This window comes from Clarias gariepinus, chromosome 15 (genome assembly GCF_024256425.1).
Source record: "Clarias gariepinus isolate MV-2021 ecotype Netherlands chromosome 15, CGAR_prim_01v2, whole genome shotgun sequence".
NCBI classification, from domain to species: domain Eukaryota; kingdom Metazoa; phylum Chordata; class Actinopteri; order Siluriformes; family Clariidae; genus Clarias; species Clarias gariepinus.
Window position 1 is genome coordinate 2,452,875 of NC_071114.1, and position 17,360 is coordinate 2,470,234.

At 40.9% G+C, this 17,360-nt stretch overlaps 2 protein-coding genes across 2 annotated transcripts in view; both read left to right on the forward strand.

The window, feature by feature from the left end:
* The window catches only part of LOC128542749 (NACHT, LRR and PYD domains-containing protein 12-like), a 131,063-nt gene that overhangs the window by 75,408 nt on the left and 38,295 nt on the right, over window positions 1-17,360 (forward strand). The window lies entirely within an intron of this gene.
* Window positions 6,641-17,360, forward strand: part of LOC128542750 (NLR family CARD domain-containing protein 3-like) — a 98,807-nt gene continuing 88,087 nt past the window's right edge. Inside the window, exons 1-4 of the mRNA XM_053512728.1 lie at window positions 6,641-6,977; window positions 7,457-7,567; window positions 7,815-7,869; window positions 8,072-8,276. Coding sequence (XP_053368703.1) covers window positions 6,925-6,977; window positions 7,457-7,567; window positions 7,815-7,869; window positions 8,072-8,276 — 424 coding nt within the window. The 5' untranslated portion in view covers window positions 6,641-6,924. The remainder of the gene's footprint in view (window positions 6,978-7,456; window positions 7,568-7,814; window positions 7,870-8,071; window positions 8,277-17,360) is intronic.

Consider the following 17,360-nt stretch of genomic DNA (forward strand, 5'->3'; position numbering starts at 1 on the left):
CGGTTCAGAGGGAGGTCGCGCGCTGGACGGACCAATCGGTGGCCGCGTTACAGGACGCACTCGATGACGCAGACTGGGACATGTTCAGAAACAGCTCCGATGGTGACGTCAGCGTGTTTACGGAAGCGGTTGTGGGATTCATCGGGAAACTAGCGGACGATACCGTAGAAAAAAAGACTATTAAAACGTTTCCCAACCAGAAGCCGTGGGTGGATAAAACCATCCGCGACGCTCTGAAATCTCGCACCGCTGCCTACAACACGGGACTCGCGTCGGGGGACATGGAACCGTACAAGGCTGCGTCATACAGCGTCCGGAAGGCGGTGAAAGAGGCGAAGCAGCGCTACGGGAGGAAACTAGAGTCACAACTCCAACAGAGTGACTCTAGGAGCCTGTGGCAGGGATTAAGGACAATTACAAATTATAAAGCACCAACATCCGGTATGACGAACGCAGACGTGACTCTGGCAGATGAGCTGAACACTTTCTATGCTTGCTTCGAGGCTGCAGCTAAAGACGCTAGCGATGCTAATGCTAGCGGCGCTAACGGCTGCAGACAGGAAGTCACTGCCAGCACCGGAAGCGCGTTCATCATCACCGAGCATGACGTGAGGAGAGCCTTCAAGAGAGTGAACACCAGGAAAGCAGCAGGACCAGACGGCATCTCAGGCCGCATTCTCAGAGCCTGCGCAGACCAGCTAGCACCTGTGTTCACTGAGATATTCAACATCTCTTTATCTCAGTCGGTGATCCCCACATGCTTCAAAGAGTCCATTATTGTTCCTGTCCCCAAGAAACCTTATCCTGCTTCCCTCAATGACTATCGCCCTGTAGCCCTCACCTCAGTAGTGATGAAGTGCTTTGAACGCCTGGTCAGAGACTTCATCATTTCTTCAGTACCAGACACACTGGACCCACTACAGTTTGCATACCGTCCAAACCGTTCCACGGACGATGCAATCTCACATCTCCTCCATACATCTCTCACTCACCTGGACACTCGGAGGGGGAATTATGTGAAAATGCTCTTCATTGACTACAGTTCTGCATTTAATACCATAATTCCCTCCACACTTACCACCAAGCTGGAGCACCTGGGACTCAGCTCATCCATGTGTCAGTGGATCTCCAATTTTCTGACTGGCAGACCACAGGCAGTAAGGATGGGCGGCCATGTCTCAGCCTCCATCACTCTCAGTACTGGAGCCCCCCAGGGTTGTGTTCTGAGCCCCCTGCTGTACTCTCTGTACACCTCTGACTGCATGGCCACTACCAACTCCACCACCGTCATCAAGTTTGCTGACGACACTGTCGTGGTGGGCCTGATCACCAACAACGATGAGACGGCCTACCTGGAGGAGGTTGGAAATCTGGAGAACTGGTGCCAGAGAAACAATCTCCTCCTGAACGTCAGCAAGACAAAGGAGCTGATAGTGGACTTCGGTACAAAGCAGGTGAGGAACTACCAGACCCCCATCATCAACAGGAGCCCAGTGGAGAGAGTGGACAGCTTCAGATACCTCGGTGTTCACATCACGCAGGACCTGACATGGTCCTGTCACATCAACATCGTGGTAAAAAAGGCCCGGCAGCGTCTGTACCACCTCAGACGCTTGAGAGACTTTAGACTGCCCTCCAAGGTGCTCAGGAATTTCTACTCCTGCACCATAGAGAGCATCCTGACGGGAAACATCACGACCTGGTTCGGGAACAGCACCATGCAGGACAGACGAGCTCTACAGAGGGTGGTGCGATCAGCTGAGCGCATCATCCGCACCGAGCTCCCTGACCTGCACTCAATCTACACCAAGCGGTGCTGGGCCAAGGCCAGGAAGGTCGTGAAGGACCTCAGCCATCCCAACAATGGACTGTTTACTCTGTTGCAGTCTGGGAAGCGATTCCGCTCTCTGAGGACCAACACAGAGAGACTGAGGAGGAGCTTCTTCCCGCAGGCGATAAGGTCTCTCAACCACACCACTAGGCAAAACTAACACAATATTTTCACAATTCTCACAATCAATTAATCATTTTTTATACATCCATGGACACTATGGACAACTCTACGCACATCACATCTACACTACATGTTTACGTTTACATTCTGGACTATTGCACAAAGACACTTTAATAACCATTGCACAAAGTCACTTTTTCTATGCATACTTGCACACCATTATAGTTCTATTATATTTTCAGGTTCTATTTTTTCTAGTTAAATTTTTATTTAAATTTTCTATCATATTTCTTCTATTGATATTTATTACTTATAAGTTTTAATTCTCTTTTTATGGTCACTGGCGGTCGTGTAAGCATTTCACTACATTTCGTACTGTGTATGACTGTGTATGTGACAAATAAAATTTGAATTTGAAATTTGAATTTGAAATTTAGGAGAGTGCGTACACAACCACTCTACAATTATAAAGAGCTGCCCAGTGATTTTCTTTTTATTGATTAAAATAACATGCCCCTTCTGAAATCAGGCCAATCTCAAATGCCTGGCAATGTGACGCCACACCGCATGAGGCCGCTCCTACACTAGTTGATTGACACTGGTGTTTTAGCAAAGACCCGCCCTGAGTGAGAAGAAGCTGTCGGCCATTGTTTTTAGCCGCTGGAGTAAAATGTCGCCTAAGCGAGTGTGTTGTACAGTTGTTGGGTGTAATAGCGAACACAGCAGTCGTTATTCACTACCGACATCTGAGCCGCTGAGGACGCAGTGGCTGAATTTAGTTTTTAAAGCTAACCTCCCCGCCGATCTACCTAAATGCGTTGATGTTTGCGCTAATCATTTTTCACCAGACTGCTTTATAAACGCGGGTCAATATAAAGCAGGTTTTGCTACAAAGCAGCTCCTAAAAAATGGATCTGTACTAATGCTTCGTGTTCCTGCTTCATCTTCCCCAGGCTCGGTGAGTGTAATTCCTTTTACTATGAATCTTTGCAGATCGCCTTTTCTAATAATCACGATGAATGTGGAGTGTAAGTTAACTTATACTCTCATAGAACATGGTTATGGCTTCTTCTCTATGTACATCCGTCTCTATATAATCCCTAATCGCCCGTTTATAATAAACAATGCATTAAGGTAATTGTCTAGTTGCAAACTGTGTACGTAGTCGGAAAACTATATTATGCTTACCTTTGTTACGTTAGATGGTTTATAACGATGTCTGTCAAAGATTAAGAAGTCATGTAAACACATCGCGTTCGTATCTCTCTCAGTACGCTACTTACCCTGTGTTAGCTTCTCCGCTTTTGTTGTTGTTGCTCGCGGCAGCGTAACAGCCCATTAATTCATGCCCATGCAGTAATGAGAAAGACAAACGGGTCAATGCATGTCCATTCTTTTAATTCCTGCGTTGTCAAGCGATATTACAAACTTCCGCGTAGGTTCCGTAATTAAATCAAACCAAAAACTACTTAAGAAAACAGGCTCAGGCTCTATATTCCAGCGTCTTCCACTTTGGACTGCATTACCCACAAAGCATTGCCCGCACTGCGTTGTGGGCAATGCTTTGTGGGTAATGCAGTCCAAAGCATTGCCCGCACTGGACTACACTTCCGTGGCTATACCCCACGTGTGTTGTGAAGACACGCCCCACAGAACTGGGGGGGCGGGCTCAGCAGAGATCATAAGCATTTAAAGGAACATGCACTGAAACAGGTTGCTGAGAACAGAGCTAGTTTTTACCAAGTAAAAGTAGTGTTTTTTTTACACAAAAAATGGGGCTGGATGACCCCTTTAACCCTACGCCCACCCCATAATACTCTGGGTGAATGTGTGTATCAGGTCCGCTCCGATGACCCCTCCACTGGGTTGTGTAACAGTTTATGGTGAAGGATGAAGAAGTTAGTTTCCTCTCTCCATCTTTCCGTGATCTCAGCTCTAACCGAAACTCACTTCCTTAAGTGAGTTTGTAGTAATGTCTCTCTGTCAATAAACACTGAATAAACACTGAATAAACACTGAAGAAACGTCTCCTTACAGTAACCTTAACCGCAGGAGTGACACAGTTATAAGCCCTCTGTGTGGCGCATGCGTGGTGCCTGTACACAGCCCTGTGGAGCTGCTGTTACCATAGCAACGCCGTGTACATGGAAGTCCAGAAGAAAGTCATGCGCTATTGTTGTGTGTGTGTGTGTGTGTGTGTGTGTGTATACTGTGCGTGTGTGTCTTTATACTGTACTGTGTGTGCGCGTGTGTATACTGTAAATGTGTGTGTGTATAATGTGTCATCACAAACTTCAGATGTTTTCTCAAATGCCTTTTTAGACAACTCTCTGGCTCTTTACACTGGCACAGATTAAATTAATTTCAATTAAATTTTATTTATATCACGCTGGTCATTGTCTTAAAGCAGCTTCACAAAATGAAAAGAAAGTTTAGGGAAGTGTGTAAGAGTAAGAAAAAAATGTGTTTAGATAATAATGAGATTGTTCCTGATGAGCAAGACAAGGGTGACGGTGACAGTGGCAAGGAAAAACTCCCTGAGATGGTAATAGGAAGAACCTTAAGAGGAACCAGACTGAATAGGGAACCCATCCTCATCTGGGTGATAACGGATAGCAGGGATTGATCTGCACTCATACTGTGTGTTAGGAGGCTGGAAGTTCAGCATAACAGGAGATGTGTTTAAGTTAATACAGAGTCCAGTTTGTAGTGAAGTCTCAGGTAGACTGTAGGAAATTCCAGTCCTGGACTATTGAGTTACTGCAGTCACGAGTCCTCAGAGAACAGCTGTCTGCATCAGCCGAGGACAGAATCGTCTTCATAGTAAAGTGGAACCTTTCCCAGTCAACATGCACATCCCAGACAGACCACACTGTCGCTCCTGAGCTGTGTGGTCTGTGATACATGCGACGAGATCTCCAACCAGAAGCGGGACACCAGCAGGAGTCAGACAGGTCCAGAGGACAGAAGGGGTCTGGATCACTGGCAGCCCAGGAACAACATGTATAGTGAGACAAAGAGACAGGGAGAGAGAGAGAGAAAGAGAGAGAGAGAAAAGGAGAGAGCAGAATAGAAGAAAGACAGATAACAGTCTGGTCACATTCACATAATGTATAAGGTGAATGTATATTTAGTGTAGAGAGAGAGAGCAAGCAGGGACTCAAGCAGGACTAACTATAACATCATAACTAAAAGGAAACACGAACCAATCACTCCACTGTCAACAAACCTGAGTGATCAATGAGAGTGAGGAAGACAGCATCTAAACATACAAGTTCACCATAATACTCTACGTCCATGAGTCCCCCAGATCTGCTCCTTTACCTAAGGATAATCTATTTACAAAAATGCTTGGATAAATAAATAGCCAAGCAGTTTTTCAGCCTAGACTTAAAGACTGAGACTGTGTCTGAGTCCTGAACATTAATTGGAAGACTACTGCATAACTGTGGGGCTTTCTAAGAAAAAGCTCCGCCCCCTGCTCATAATCCCCTTATAAGATGCGATACTGACAAGCAGCCTGCATCATTTAGTCGAAATAGTCGTGGCAGATCGTAAGACATCAGCAGTTCACTCAGATACTGAGGTGCGAGACCATTTAATGCTTTATACATCAATAGCATATTTAAAAATTAATGTGAAATTTTACAGGGAGCCAATGAAGTGAGAGGGTAAGATGTAGGGGTGGATGTAGGGATAAGGTAGGTGTGATGTGCTCGTATCTTCTGGTTCTATTGACGACTCTCGCTGCTGCATTCTGGACTAACCGATGCTTGTTTATGCACCTAGTTGAACAACCAGACAGTAGGGCGTTACAGTAGTCCAACCTAGAGATGATAAAAGCATGAACAAGTTCTTCTGCAATCTGTTCCTTATCTTGACAATAACCCTCCTCCTTGTCTCCGTCTCCAGTGATTTCTATTTTCTATTAATAATTTTTATATAAATATTTTCGGGTTGTGCAACAAATCATTAAAGTTTCCATTATTTCTTATATGGTAAATTCGCTCTGAAACAAAATGCCGTCATGGATTCTCCTTCTCAAGATTAAAGGGGCAAAGACAACATTTAACTGTGAGATTCATTTCCTTAGGTGCAGTTATCGGCCACATGATGGCAGTGTTGGCAAAGGGGACAGATTTATTCAAGTGGATTAATATGCTTTATATTGTATGTTTTCGTATAAGACTCACTTACGAACAAATCTGATTTACAAACGTGCTCCTGGAATGGAACTAATTTGTAAGTAGGGGACTACCTGTACTTCTCTGTTCATAAAGGGAGAGCAGTTTACCTTCTCCAAGTGCACACTTAGCAAACTTCTGCTCCATGAACATCAGGACTGTTTTCATTTGCAACACTGTAATATGTGAGCAGCTCCCTCTTTATTCTGCTCCTTCTATATGTGGGTTTGATTGCAGGTTCTCCCTGGACAGGGTGCCAACCCTCACAAGTACACACACTGTTTGGAAACCTAAATCAGTCTCCTCTACATGTGTTTAGACGCCACTTCCAATACGCCACTACATCACTGTACCACCTCCATGGCAAAATTCTGGCACTCCGTAAATACTTTAAAAAGAAAATGAAAAAACAGCACAATGTGTGTGTGTTACTGAAAGTCTGTGTGCAGGTGTGTTTATTACCTGTCTGCGTCACACTGCCCCTCCCCCACTGCAGAATAAACCAGGTAGTGAAAGTAAAAGTCAACAGCTTTAAAAAGTTTCAGAAGAAAAACACACAGTGAGTATTTAAATCTCAAGCTGTAATTTATTAACACACTACGACTAGATGCAGAAGAGTTTATTTATTAGTCTTTACTGAAGTTTTAATCTACACAGAGGGTTTTAGGACTTGATCCTGTGACTATTTCCTGTAAGTGAACTCTGTGCTGATACAGGGGTTTGATTTAACACACCGATGTTGGAGTGAAGTAAACGTGTGTCCTGCTGTAATCTGGAGAAGGAGACATGACCTCCAACATGAGTGTGTCTGGAAAACAGGACTTAAAGAAAGACGAGAGGTGAGTGACTTTTACATTCACCAGCAATAAACACACACCGTCTCATGGGAACAGATCTGTATCTCTAAACACTCACTAGTTAACAGAGGAACTACACTTTGGTTTAAGGTGTTTAATAGCAGTGAATATATCACTGATCTGATCTGAGAACAGTTTAGAGAAATCATTGACTGAGAGAAGAGTAAAAGGACTGTGTAATGTGTAGCATAAGAGCAGCAGAGCTCTGAGTCAGTGACTCTACAGGCTTTAAGACTCAGCTGAGTCAGTTAGCTGTGATTGGGACTCCTGACATCAGTGTGATTACTGAGGTGTGAAGTGTGTGTCCTGTTTGAATAAGTGTGCAGACTGTAGCTGAATTAAACAGATGAAATTATTGGTGTTTAATGATGAACACATTGTTTAACGCTGCTAAAACAGCAGAGTATTAATTATGTAAATTATTACTTTATAACTTACTCATATTTCTGTTGTAATTCTAGAATGATGGAGGGAAAGAGATCAGACTCACCAGAACCCAGCTGTGTGTCCATGAAGAGTGACAGGTCAATGGGACCTCCACTACACTTCAGAGACAGCTCTCCTGATGTGAGGTCAGTACAGTGAGGTGTTGTACAGCAGTGTTCCACCTGATCAAACTCACTCGTCTCATTCTGAAGCCCTTCATGAGCTTTATCAGGTGTTGAAGCAGTAAAACACTAAAGTGTGCAGTGCTGCAGCTCTCAGACTGGCAGTGAGGAAAACTGCTTTAAGAGTTCAGTTCAGCCTGCAGTCCCTGAGCTGGAGACTCTGTGCTGTGAATAAATACTTGATTACATGATGTGTTTTGTTCGTTCACAGACCAGAAAAGAGGAAATCAAACGTCAGCAGAAATCAGTTAGAGTCCATATTCAAGGTGTGTGTCTTTTTAATTTCTTTTACTTGTGTGTGAGGAGGTTGATTTATTGATTTAGAGATTTATTGATGTGACATAATGTACTCAGATAAAATCTTTTAGTAGAGTTACTGTAGTCTTTTCAACTATTCATAAAATTTTAAGTACCTCTCAGTGTGTAAGACTATAATGTTTAGACCGGTTACTGTGTGTTTTAAACCAGGAGCTGGAACACAAAGTCATCACTCTGATAAAGAATGAGCTGAAGAGGTTTAGGAAGCTCCTGAGTCCAGATTACCCAGCATGCACTGAGAGGGAGGTGGAGGATGAGGAGGATCTGCACAGTGTCAGAGAGGGAGCGCTGAAGATCACACTGCACGTCCTGAAGAACATGAAGCACACAGATCTCGCTAACACACTGCAGAACAGTAAGAGCTCTGAGTCACGACTTTATTCCATCAGGTTCACTTTGGAGAGGAAGTGTTTTAGATATTAACACTTATTTATCAGCTCGATTTTAGTCTGGTGCCGTATTCAGAAAGCCTATAAGAATCCTCTCAGATAGCTCCTAACTTAAAAAGCTTAAAAACTTCTAACCAGGAGTCCTAGCTTAAGAGTGATTAAGGCCAAATCTCAGAGCAACTCTGAGCAAGGAAGGTGAGGAGGCGGGGCTGACCCAGTTGCTAAGTATGACACGTTCTTCTGAAGACTGTAACTGGATGTAAAAACAAAAAAAGTCTAAAAAAAAAAAGTGCTAGTGATGTGCAGGTTGACCCATGAACATGGCGTTGGGTTGAGCAGGTTCAGGTGAGGTCAGGTTCAGGTCACAAGCAGACAAGTACATAATGTACAGACCTGACTGTAATTCATGAAATTAAGTATATATTTAATTTATTATAAGTACATTACAGTAAGTTTTTACTGTGTTACAAATACACCCGTAATATACCATGAATATATTCTTATTGCAGCAGTAGCATGCTGTTATACTTCTGGCCAATTCCAAATACTAAAAAAGTACATTTAATACAAATATACTTTATTATATCATACAGTACACACAGTCTTCTATACTAATGTATTATAATAATGTGTTACAGTACACTAACATTTGGACCATTAGTTTAATTAAACAAATTTCATTTGTATAATTTTGTATTGCACAAACAAACAAACAAACAAACAAACAAACAAACAAACAAAAAATGTCAGGTTGTCTCACAAACACACAAACTAAAATGTAAACTGTTGTGTGGACACAGACAGACATTAGTATTAGAGTATACAGGTACAGTATTAGTTTAAACCTGGTGTGTTGATTCTGTTACACAGAGACTGAAAACAGGCCGAGAGCTACGGAGCCATTATACCAGAAGCAAAGTACATAAGATTCAGCACTAACACGTTAGACAATACATTCTATAGTTTAGACTATGTAGTTAATCTTAAACTACCTTAAAAAAAACATGAAATTTACCTTATGAAAATAAAATAATAACGATACGAACTAACGCACGCAATGATGCAGCTTCCAGCTATTAATTCAAACTAGTAGCGGAGGACTGGGGAGCCAAATAGAGTCAAACAGACAGTCCGAATCTGCCCGCCTCCAGTTTCTAATTGGCTGGTGTGGCGCCGATTCTAGTCTCTGGTTGGCTGGGACAGTTGTACAGTTAAAACGCTGCTGTAGTTTGTGCAAGTGTAGCTTTATGACAGCGAGCGCGCAGAAGAGAGGGAGAGAGCAAACATAAATAATTTTGAACAGCAAAAGTGATTGTCAGCGCACAAAAATTAGTTTGAGAGCGTGCACATTAATAAGTAAATTTAAATTTACCTAAAAATATACAGAGACTACCGTATATTAAAACTTTTATTGTAATGTATTCTTTCTGTACATTTGTACAAGGTGACACAGAATAACGGGAATTTTTAAAATGCGTATTGGTAGTATTCGTACAGGAGGATGCCATCTAAAGTATGGAACTCCAAAGTGTTCAAAATTAAATAAATAAATAGGACATGGTAAAATAAATAACTCTATGAATAAATAAGACACATATATGTAACATAAGAATGATATTGTGAAATAATGAAACATATTTAAAAAAAAAGCTTATTATCGTTAAATATATTGCACTCTGCAAATTATTTTTTCCCAATACCAGAGATTATTGCAGAGGCATTTTATTTCATTCATTTATTTATTTCATTCCATAATGCGATTTTTCAGCAGAATGGGTCATTCTGTCAATCAGCACCAGTGGGTTGGACATGCACGCCTATTGGCTGATCCTTTAACATTGATTAGTTTCCCTTAATACCTGCTCCGCGGACCGCCACTGCAGCTAGCAATAACATGCTAGGCTCAGTGGCGGACTGGCCGTCTGGAGCACCAGGCGTTCTCCCGGTGGGCCGCTGGTCAATGTGGCGGCCCAGTCAGTATGTATTCACATCATGTATGTGGGTCAATGACGTGACGCCCCCTTTTTCTGTCCGGGTTTATTTTATTTTGCAGAAAAAACAAAAAAATACATAAAAATTTCTCATCTACTTGTTATACCTTCTTTACCCACTAAACCACTCTAACTTCTCCAAATTTTTAAGTTTTTCATCATTTTTCTGCTATCCGAAGTGCCAAAACACCATATGGGGCGACCGTCCGGCCTTGACTTTAGTTAGGACAACTGGTTTAAAAACACTTTAAATCAACTTAAATATATCCCTTTTCCTAGTTGGCATAATTTTAAACATGTTTTACATCCATTGACAAAACTATAAAGCATTTGCTCATATATTTCTATCATGATATACAAACGAATGTTGTCCGAATTATGTTGATTCTATCCATTTCATCCGGGGCGACCATCAAAAAACCACAATTTTGGAACCTTTATTTTAAAAAACATCTCAAGGATGGGATACTGCATCAGCCAGACACAAGTGGAAACAACTGTATAGTAAATCAGTCTCTCTCATATAGTAAGAAAAAGCTGTTTTTTAACTGCTGTAATGTCGTAGTCACTTTTGGTCATCATGTGGGGCGACCACCCCAACACTGTGAATTATAATTTTTTTTCCACAAATCTATACAGTATTTTGATGATAAATTTGATAGTGCTTTGTCACTAGAAGAAGCTAGTTTGGTTTCTAAGGCTAACCGTTAGCCTGTTATACTTGAGTAAACTTAAAAACATCATATGGGGTGACCGAGTATCATGTGGGGCGACCACTGCTAAATGTGTTAAATGATAGATATATGTCCTATATTTGTAGTTTTCATATCCTATACATCAATTATATACATAGAGTTAATTGTTTCAGTATAATTATTTGTATATTTTATCTTTTTTTTTTCTAAATTCAGCCATTTTCCATTCCTTTTATAGGGATAAACATTTATTTTAACTGGATAATGAAGGAGACTCTGATATTATAGAATAAACTTGTGAAATAATGGTTTTCATAAAATGAAAGGGCACTAAAGTTTATCTTTCTTTATCAGTTTATCTACTTACTGATATGAGTTCAACTAGTCTTAATGATACATAAAAATGTGAATTCTGAGATATATTACGGTCGCCCCAGATGACTTTTTTAAGGCTATGTTTTATTAACATATCCATATTTTTGGTATTTTAAAATTGGCCTATTAAAAAGTCTTATCCGTCAATGACCCATGTACAGTATGTTGCCCTTTATGAGTTGCTGCGCATGTCCGCTAAGGAGGAGTGCGTGTGTGGAGGTGTGTGTGCGCGTGAGGAGGTGTGTGTGTGAGCGTGAGGAGGAGAGAACAGAGCAGGAGCTCAGCTGTGCTGCACCCCCTCCCCCCGAAACGCTCTATTGTTTTACCCTTTTCTTAACTTTTACTGTATGTTTTGTATTATAATTTTGTGACGCTGAAAAGGCTGATAAAGGTTTTGTGCTGAACGCTATTGTTGGCCCTGAGCTCTTTTTTCACGGCTATCCGGCACAAAGCGGCACAGTTTGTGTGCATGTGAATGTATTGTAATCATATTCCATACGTGTTCTGAAACCATGCCCCCTTTCACTTTTAATTTACAGAGGGAGAGATATGGATCATTTCTCGATACAGCAAAGAATGAATAATTGCCATGGATGAAAATTTAAACAAAAAGAAAAGGTGGAGCTGAAAATTTACGCGACAAGAAGAAAAAGCTTTAAAAGCAGATGCTGTGAAATTCTTCAAATTAACAGATTATGCCTTTTGCGTGAGGGGAAATTACAGTTCCACAGGCTCTGACAGCTCTAACATTACGGTCAGGGACAGAGAGTCTGGATCCAGCAACCTCAGGGTCAGTGATGATGATGACCAGCACCTCTCCCCTTCTGTACCCGAGCCAAGTGAAACTTTCTGTAATAGTTCTTGCAAGAACAGTATTGTCAAGTGCATTTGCAAAATCCGTCCAGCACCATAATGAAACTGGCTCTCATGAGGGCCGTCCCAGGAGGGCGAGACCAAAACCTACCTCTGCCGCAGACGAGAAGTTCATTTAGAGTTATCAGCCTGAAAAATGACCAATTAACAGCACCTGAGATTAGAGGCGTTATAAAGTCTTTACAGAGCAGAAGTAGCAGAAACATCTCACCATTAACTGTTCAAAGGAGATTAATGCATTTTTGGGACGCCTTCAGCATTCCTTTACAATGTAAAAAGAAATAAAAATCAGGAACCATCATGAAGTTAGAAAGTGACCCCAAACTTTTGAACAGTAGTGTATGTTCAGTGATACTTTAAATAATATACTTAAAAAGCATTTATTTCTGTATTGCGTTATATTTTTATACTAGTAAGTTGTGTGCTAAGTCAAAAGTCACGGCAGATGGCGGACTGGTGTGAACTTCAGCCAGTTCTTCTTATTTTAGCAAATCAGATAGAGAGGGATAATTTACCAGTAGACACTGTACTGCCACCTACTGCATAGAATACGTATTGCACTATTAGACCTATTAACTCGATACTTCATGCGCTATTACTTACGTCTGAATAAAGGAGCAACCAATCACACAGCTGGCTCCGCCCTATCGGTCTTGATTGACAGAACGACTCATTCTGCTGAAAAGTCGCATAATGAAATAAATAGGCCATCGTGAAAAACAGGATTTTGAAATAAAAAATGACTTTGAAAAAAATGACATTTTAAAATGCCTTTGCAATCATTTCTGTTATTGGGAAAAATTATTTGCAGAGTGCAATATATTTCACAATAATAAGCTTTTTTTTTTTAATGTGATATTATTTTACAATATCATTCTCATATTACATAGATGTGTCTTATTTATTCATAGAGTTATTTATTTCATCATGTCCTATTTATTTATTTAATTTTGAACACTTTGGAGTTCCATACTAAAGGACGTAAGTTTTAAAAAATGATAAATTTCATCAATGTTTTGTAAAAGGCAAGTTTTAGGTTTCAATTACTATAAATGAAATTTATTTCTTTTATCACTTCTAGTTATATTGGATTGTAAAAAAGTTCCCGTTTTTTGTGTCACTCTACAATGATTATTTTGAGCATATTTTTTCACTTAAACCTTTTTTCACCAACTTTGCACTTATTTTCCAATAATATATATTTTGGAAAGTGTACTATAATACAATTATTTTGAAGTATGTTTAAAGTTTAATTCCAAATTTGGTAAAAAGCATGATGTTACTATTCATTTTATATATTAACTGATGGTACAACTTTTTGTTAGTATATTTGCAGTGTACTATCGAGGATTTCAATATATTTGTAATACATCAAAGTGTATTTTTTTTCACTGGGGAATTCAGGGATTAAAAAATAGTCATTTCAATTGGCTCAGGTGACACCAGGTTTCACCAGAACTCCTGTTGATGTCTTAGCTGTGTACACCAACACACTCTGATTCCTCACACAAAACGTTGCCTTTTGTAAAGTGAAAGCGCTGCTTTGTAAAAGGCAGCATTCATTTAGCAAGTATACATAAAATACATAAATACATAAAATAATTACCTCAAAATATGAAGTAAAAATAAAACAAATTAACCTGCACGTTACTATAAAAAAGTAAAAATAAATCTTGCCAGATAAGTGTTTCCATTTATGCGCACAGGCACTGTGTGTGTGTGTTTTTCTCTCTCCTGCGCTGCTGAGTGTGTGTTATGTATGTGCGCTCATGTAATTTGACACTGTGCGGGTTATGTGTGAGTGAAGCACCCCCTCTCTGTTTCTCACACACACACACACCCGCACACACACACATACACACAAGCACTGAGACCCAGCAGAAGAGATGATTACCCGCAGCGCAAGAGGAAGAAAAAACCGTTGTCTCAGTTGTGATCACATGACGCTCGGCATCAAATCAAGAAGCGCATGCGTGATACATGATACTCGGTGCTCGTAAACCAAGACAATGCTCGTTTTCTAAGTCAAACTTTATTAAAAATCTTTGCTCATCTTGCAAAAAAGCGTACTGTGGCTGCAAGGGGAAAAAAATCAGGTTCGCGGATATTGATCGGTCATTTCTCTAGATCTGAGATGCGCAGATGATGGAGAAGGAACAGCCAATCAGCAGTAGTGTGTGGATGTCTGTGATTGGCTAGTTTTGTGGCTGTTTTGTAACACTGGACAAAGTTGAGCAAGCGTACAGGCAGAGTCGAGCGTGCACAGAATTGAAAAATCGCTCAGAATTGTGGCAGGAATATAACGCCATAATATTCCACCCTCAATGACCGATCATTTGACTGATTTAAAAATTTGCTTGTGCTCCTTCCTTGCTGAGCTTGACCTGTCGTTTAATATCGCCCACCCACTCATCACTTTATGTAAGAAATTAGCAGAGGATAATCAATTAGTTAATCAATTCCTGTGTACTTTGGAGTACTATTATTGCCACTTACTGACCTGTCTGGGTATGGCTGTAGCATCTGTAGCATTTACTTCCTGTGATTATACTAAGATGGGCGAATAATGTCAATTTAGGCAGTGAACATAGTGAGAAGAAAATGCTGTATTTTCTTGAATAATACTGGGGGCATAATGCAAATATGAAAACATCTAAAAAGAGCCACTAGACAATAATAATGATCAGGGGTATATATACAGTAGGCTGTTTATATTTGGGCCCAGGGGCCAACAAGTTATGTGTTAAAAGTGCGTCGTATACATAGTAGCCCCCACCCCCCCACCCCTACTCACCTCGGGGGCAAGGAAAAAAGTTCAGGCTCAGGAATTTTTTTCACCATCAGCCCTGTATAGTCCTTCGGAGCATGCCACACCATTTCAATAGTGACAAATAAGGGTTTTAAGATAAATGAAAGACAGAGCAGCGATTCATGTGGATTCACACGACAAGTCATTTTCTTGGGGAAAGATTCTTATGTGCATATGAGAATATTTATTTAAAAATATAGATTTATTTATTTCAGATATGTTGTTTTTGACATATTCACAAATCATGACGTTCACATAGTGAACAATATCAGATATCCTACTGTCAGGAATCACCAGAAACAACTTTCTGCACAAAGAATTATCATAAATATGACCTGGTGCTTTTCTGTTCTGTTTATCATATAGCTTGTGGTTACTCTGTACAATGGTCCTGTTCCTTTAGTAATATTTATTACATGAATCAGGAATAAACAGTAGCATTTGTAAGAATTTTACATTTTATATTGAACATACAGTATTGATTTAGTAATAAAACATATTATTACTTTGTTCTTTAGACTTTGTGGACTCTGTGTATCAGCCAATGTTCAAATCCAGCCTGAGAGAGAAGTTTAAAAGTACTAATGAAGGAATCACACAGCATGGAAGTTCAGCACTTCTAAATGAGATCTACACAGAGCTCTACATCACAGAGGGTTGGAGTGGAGATGTCAATAATGAACATGAGTTGAATCAGATTGAGACACCGTCCAGAAAACCAGCAACACAGGAGACACCCATCAAATGTAATGATCTCTTTAAAGACAAGTCTATCAGGAGTGTGCTGACTAAAGGAGTTGCTGGAATTGGAAAAACAGTCTCGGTGCAGAAGTTCATTCTGGACTGGGCTGAAGGAAAAGCAAATCAGGACGTCACCTTCATGTTCCCACTTCCATTTAGAGAGCTGAATCTGATGAAGGAGAAACATCTCAGTCTGATGAATCTTCTTCACCATTTTTTCCCAGAAATGAGAAAACTAGAATTAATAAACTGTAACTCCTACAAGGTCCTGTTAATCTTTGATGGTCTGGATGAGTGTCGACTTCCTCTAAATTTCCAGAAGAATGAGAGAGTGTGTGATGTGACAGAGTCAGCCTCAGTGGATGTGCTACTGACAAACCTCATCAAGGGGAACCTGCTTCCCTCTGCTCTCCTTTGGATCACCTCTCGACCAGGAGCAGCCAATCAGATTCCTCCTGAGTGTGTAGACCAGGTAACAGAGGTACGAGGGTTCAGTGATCCTCAGAAAGACGAGTACTTCAAGAAGAGGATGAGTGATCAGAGACTGGCTAATAAAATCATCTTACACATGAAGTCTTCAAGAAGCCTCTACATCATGTGTCACATCCCAGTCTTCTGCTGGATTTCAGCCACTGTTCTAGAGAGAATGTTGGGTGAAACAGAGAGTGGAGAGATCCCCAAGACTCTGACTCAAATGTTCACACACTTCCTGATCTTTCAGATCAAACACAAGGACCAAAAGTACCATCTGAAATGTGACCCTGATCCTCAGCAGACCAGAGAGAGTATCCTGGCACTGGGAAAACTGGCTTTCCAACAACTGGAGAAGGGAAACCTGATCTTCTATGAGAACGACCTGAGAGAGTGTGGCATTGATGTTGAAGAAGCTGCAGTGTACTCAGGAGTGTGTACCCAAATCTTCAGAGAGGAGTTTGGGCTTCACCTGGGGAAGGTCTTCAGCTTTGTACATCTGAGTGTTCAGGAGTTTCTGGCTGCTTTATACATATTTTTGTCCTTCATCATTAAAAAGAGAAATGTGTTAGTGGGGCAAAATCCTAGCGTTTTAAATTTCTTCAGAAATCCAACCATGTGTGATGTCCTCAGGAGTTCAGTGGACAAGGCCCTACAGAGTAAGAATGGACATCTCGACCTGTTCCTCCGCTTTCTCCTGGGTCTCTCACTGGAGTCCAATCAGACTCTCTTACGAGGTTTAATGCCACAGACAGGAAGCAGCTCTCACAGCAAACAGGAAACAGTCAAGTACATCAAGGAGAAGATCAGGGAGAATCCATCTCCAGAGAAATCCATCAATCTGTTCCACTGTCTGAATGAACTGAATGATCAGTCTCTAGTGCAGGAAGTACAAACTTACCTGAACAGAGGAGATTACAGTCGTCTCAGGGGAACCAGACTCTCTCCTGCTCAGTGGTCAGCTCTGGTGTTTGTGTTACTGAACTCAGAACAGGAGCTGGATGAGTTTAATTTGAGTAAATACGACCAATCAGAGGAATGTCTTCTGAGGCTGCTGCCAGTGGTCAAAGCCTCCAGTAAAGCTGAGTGAGTATT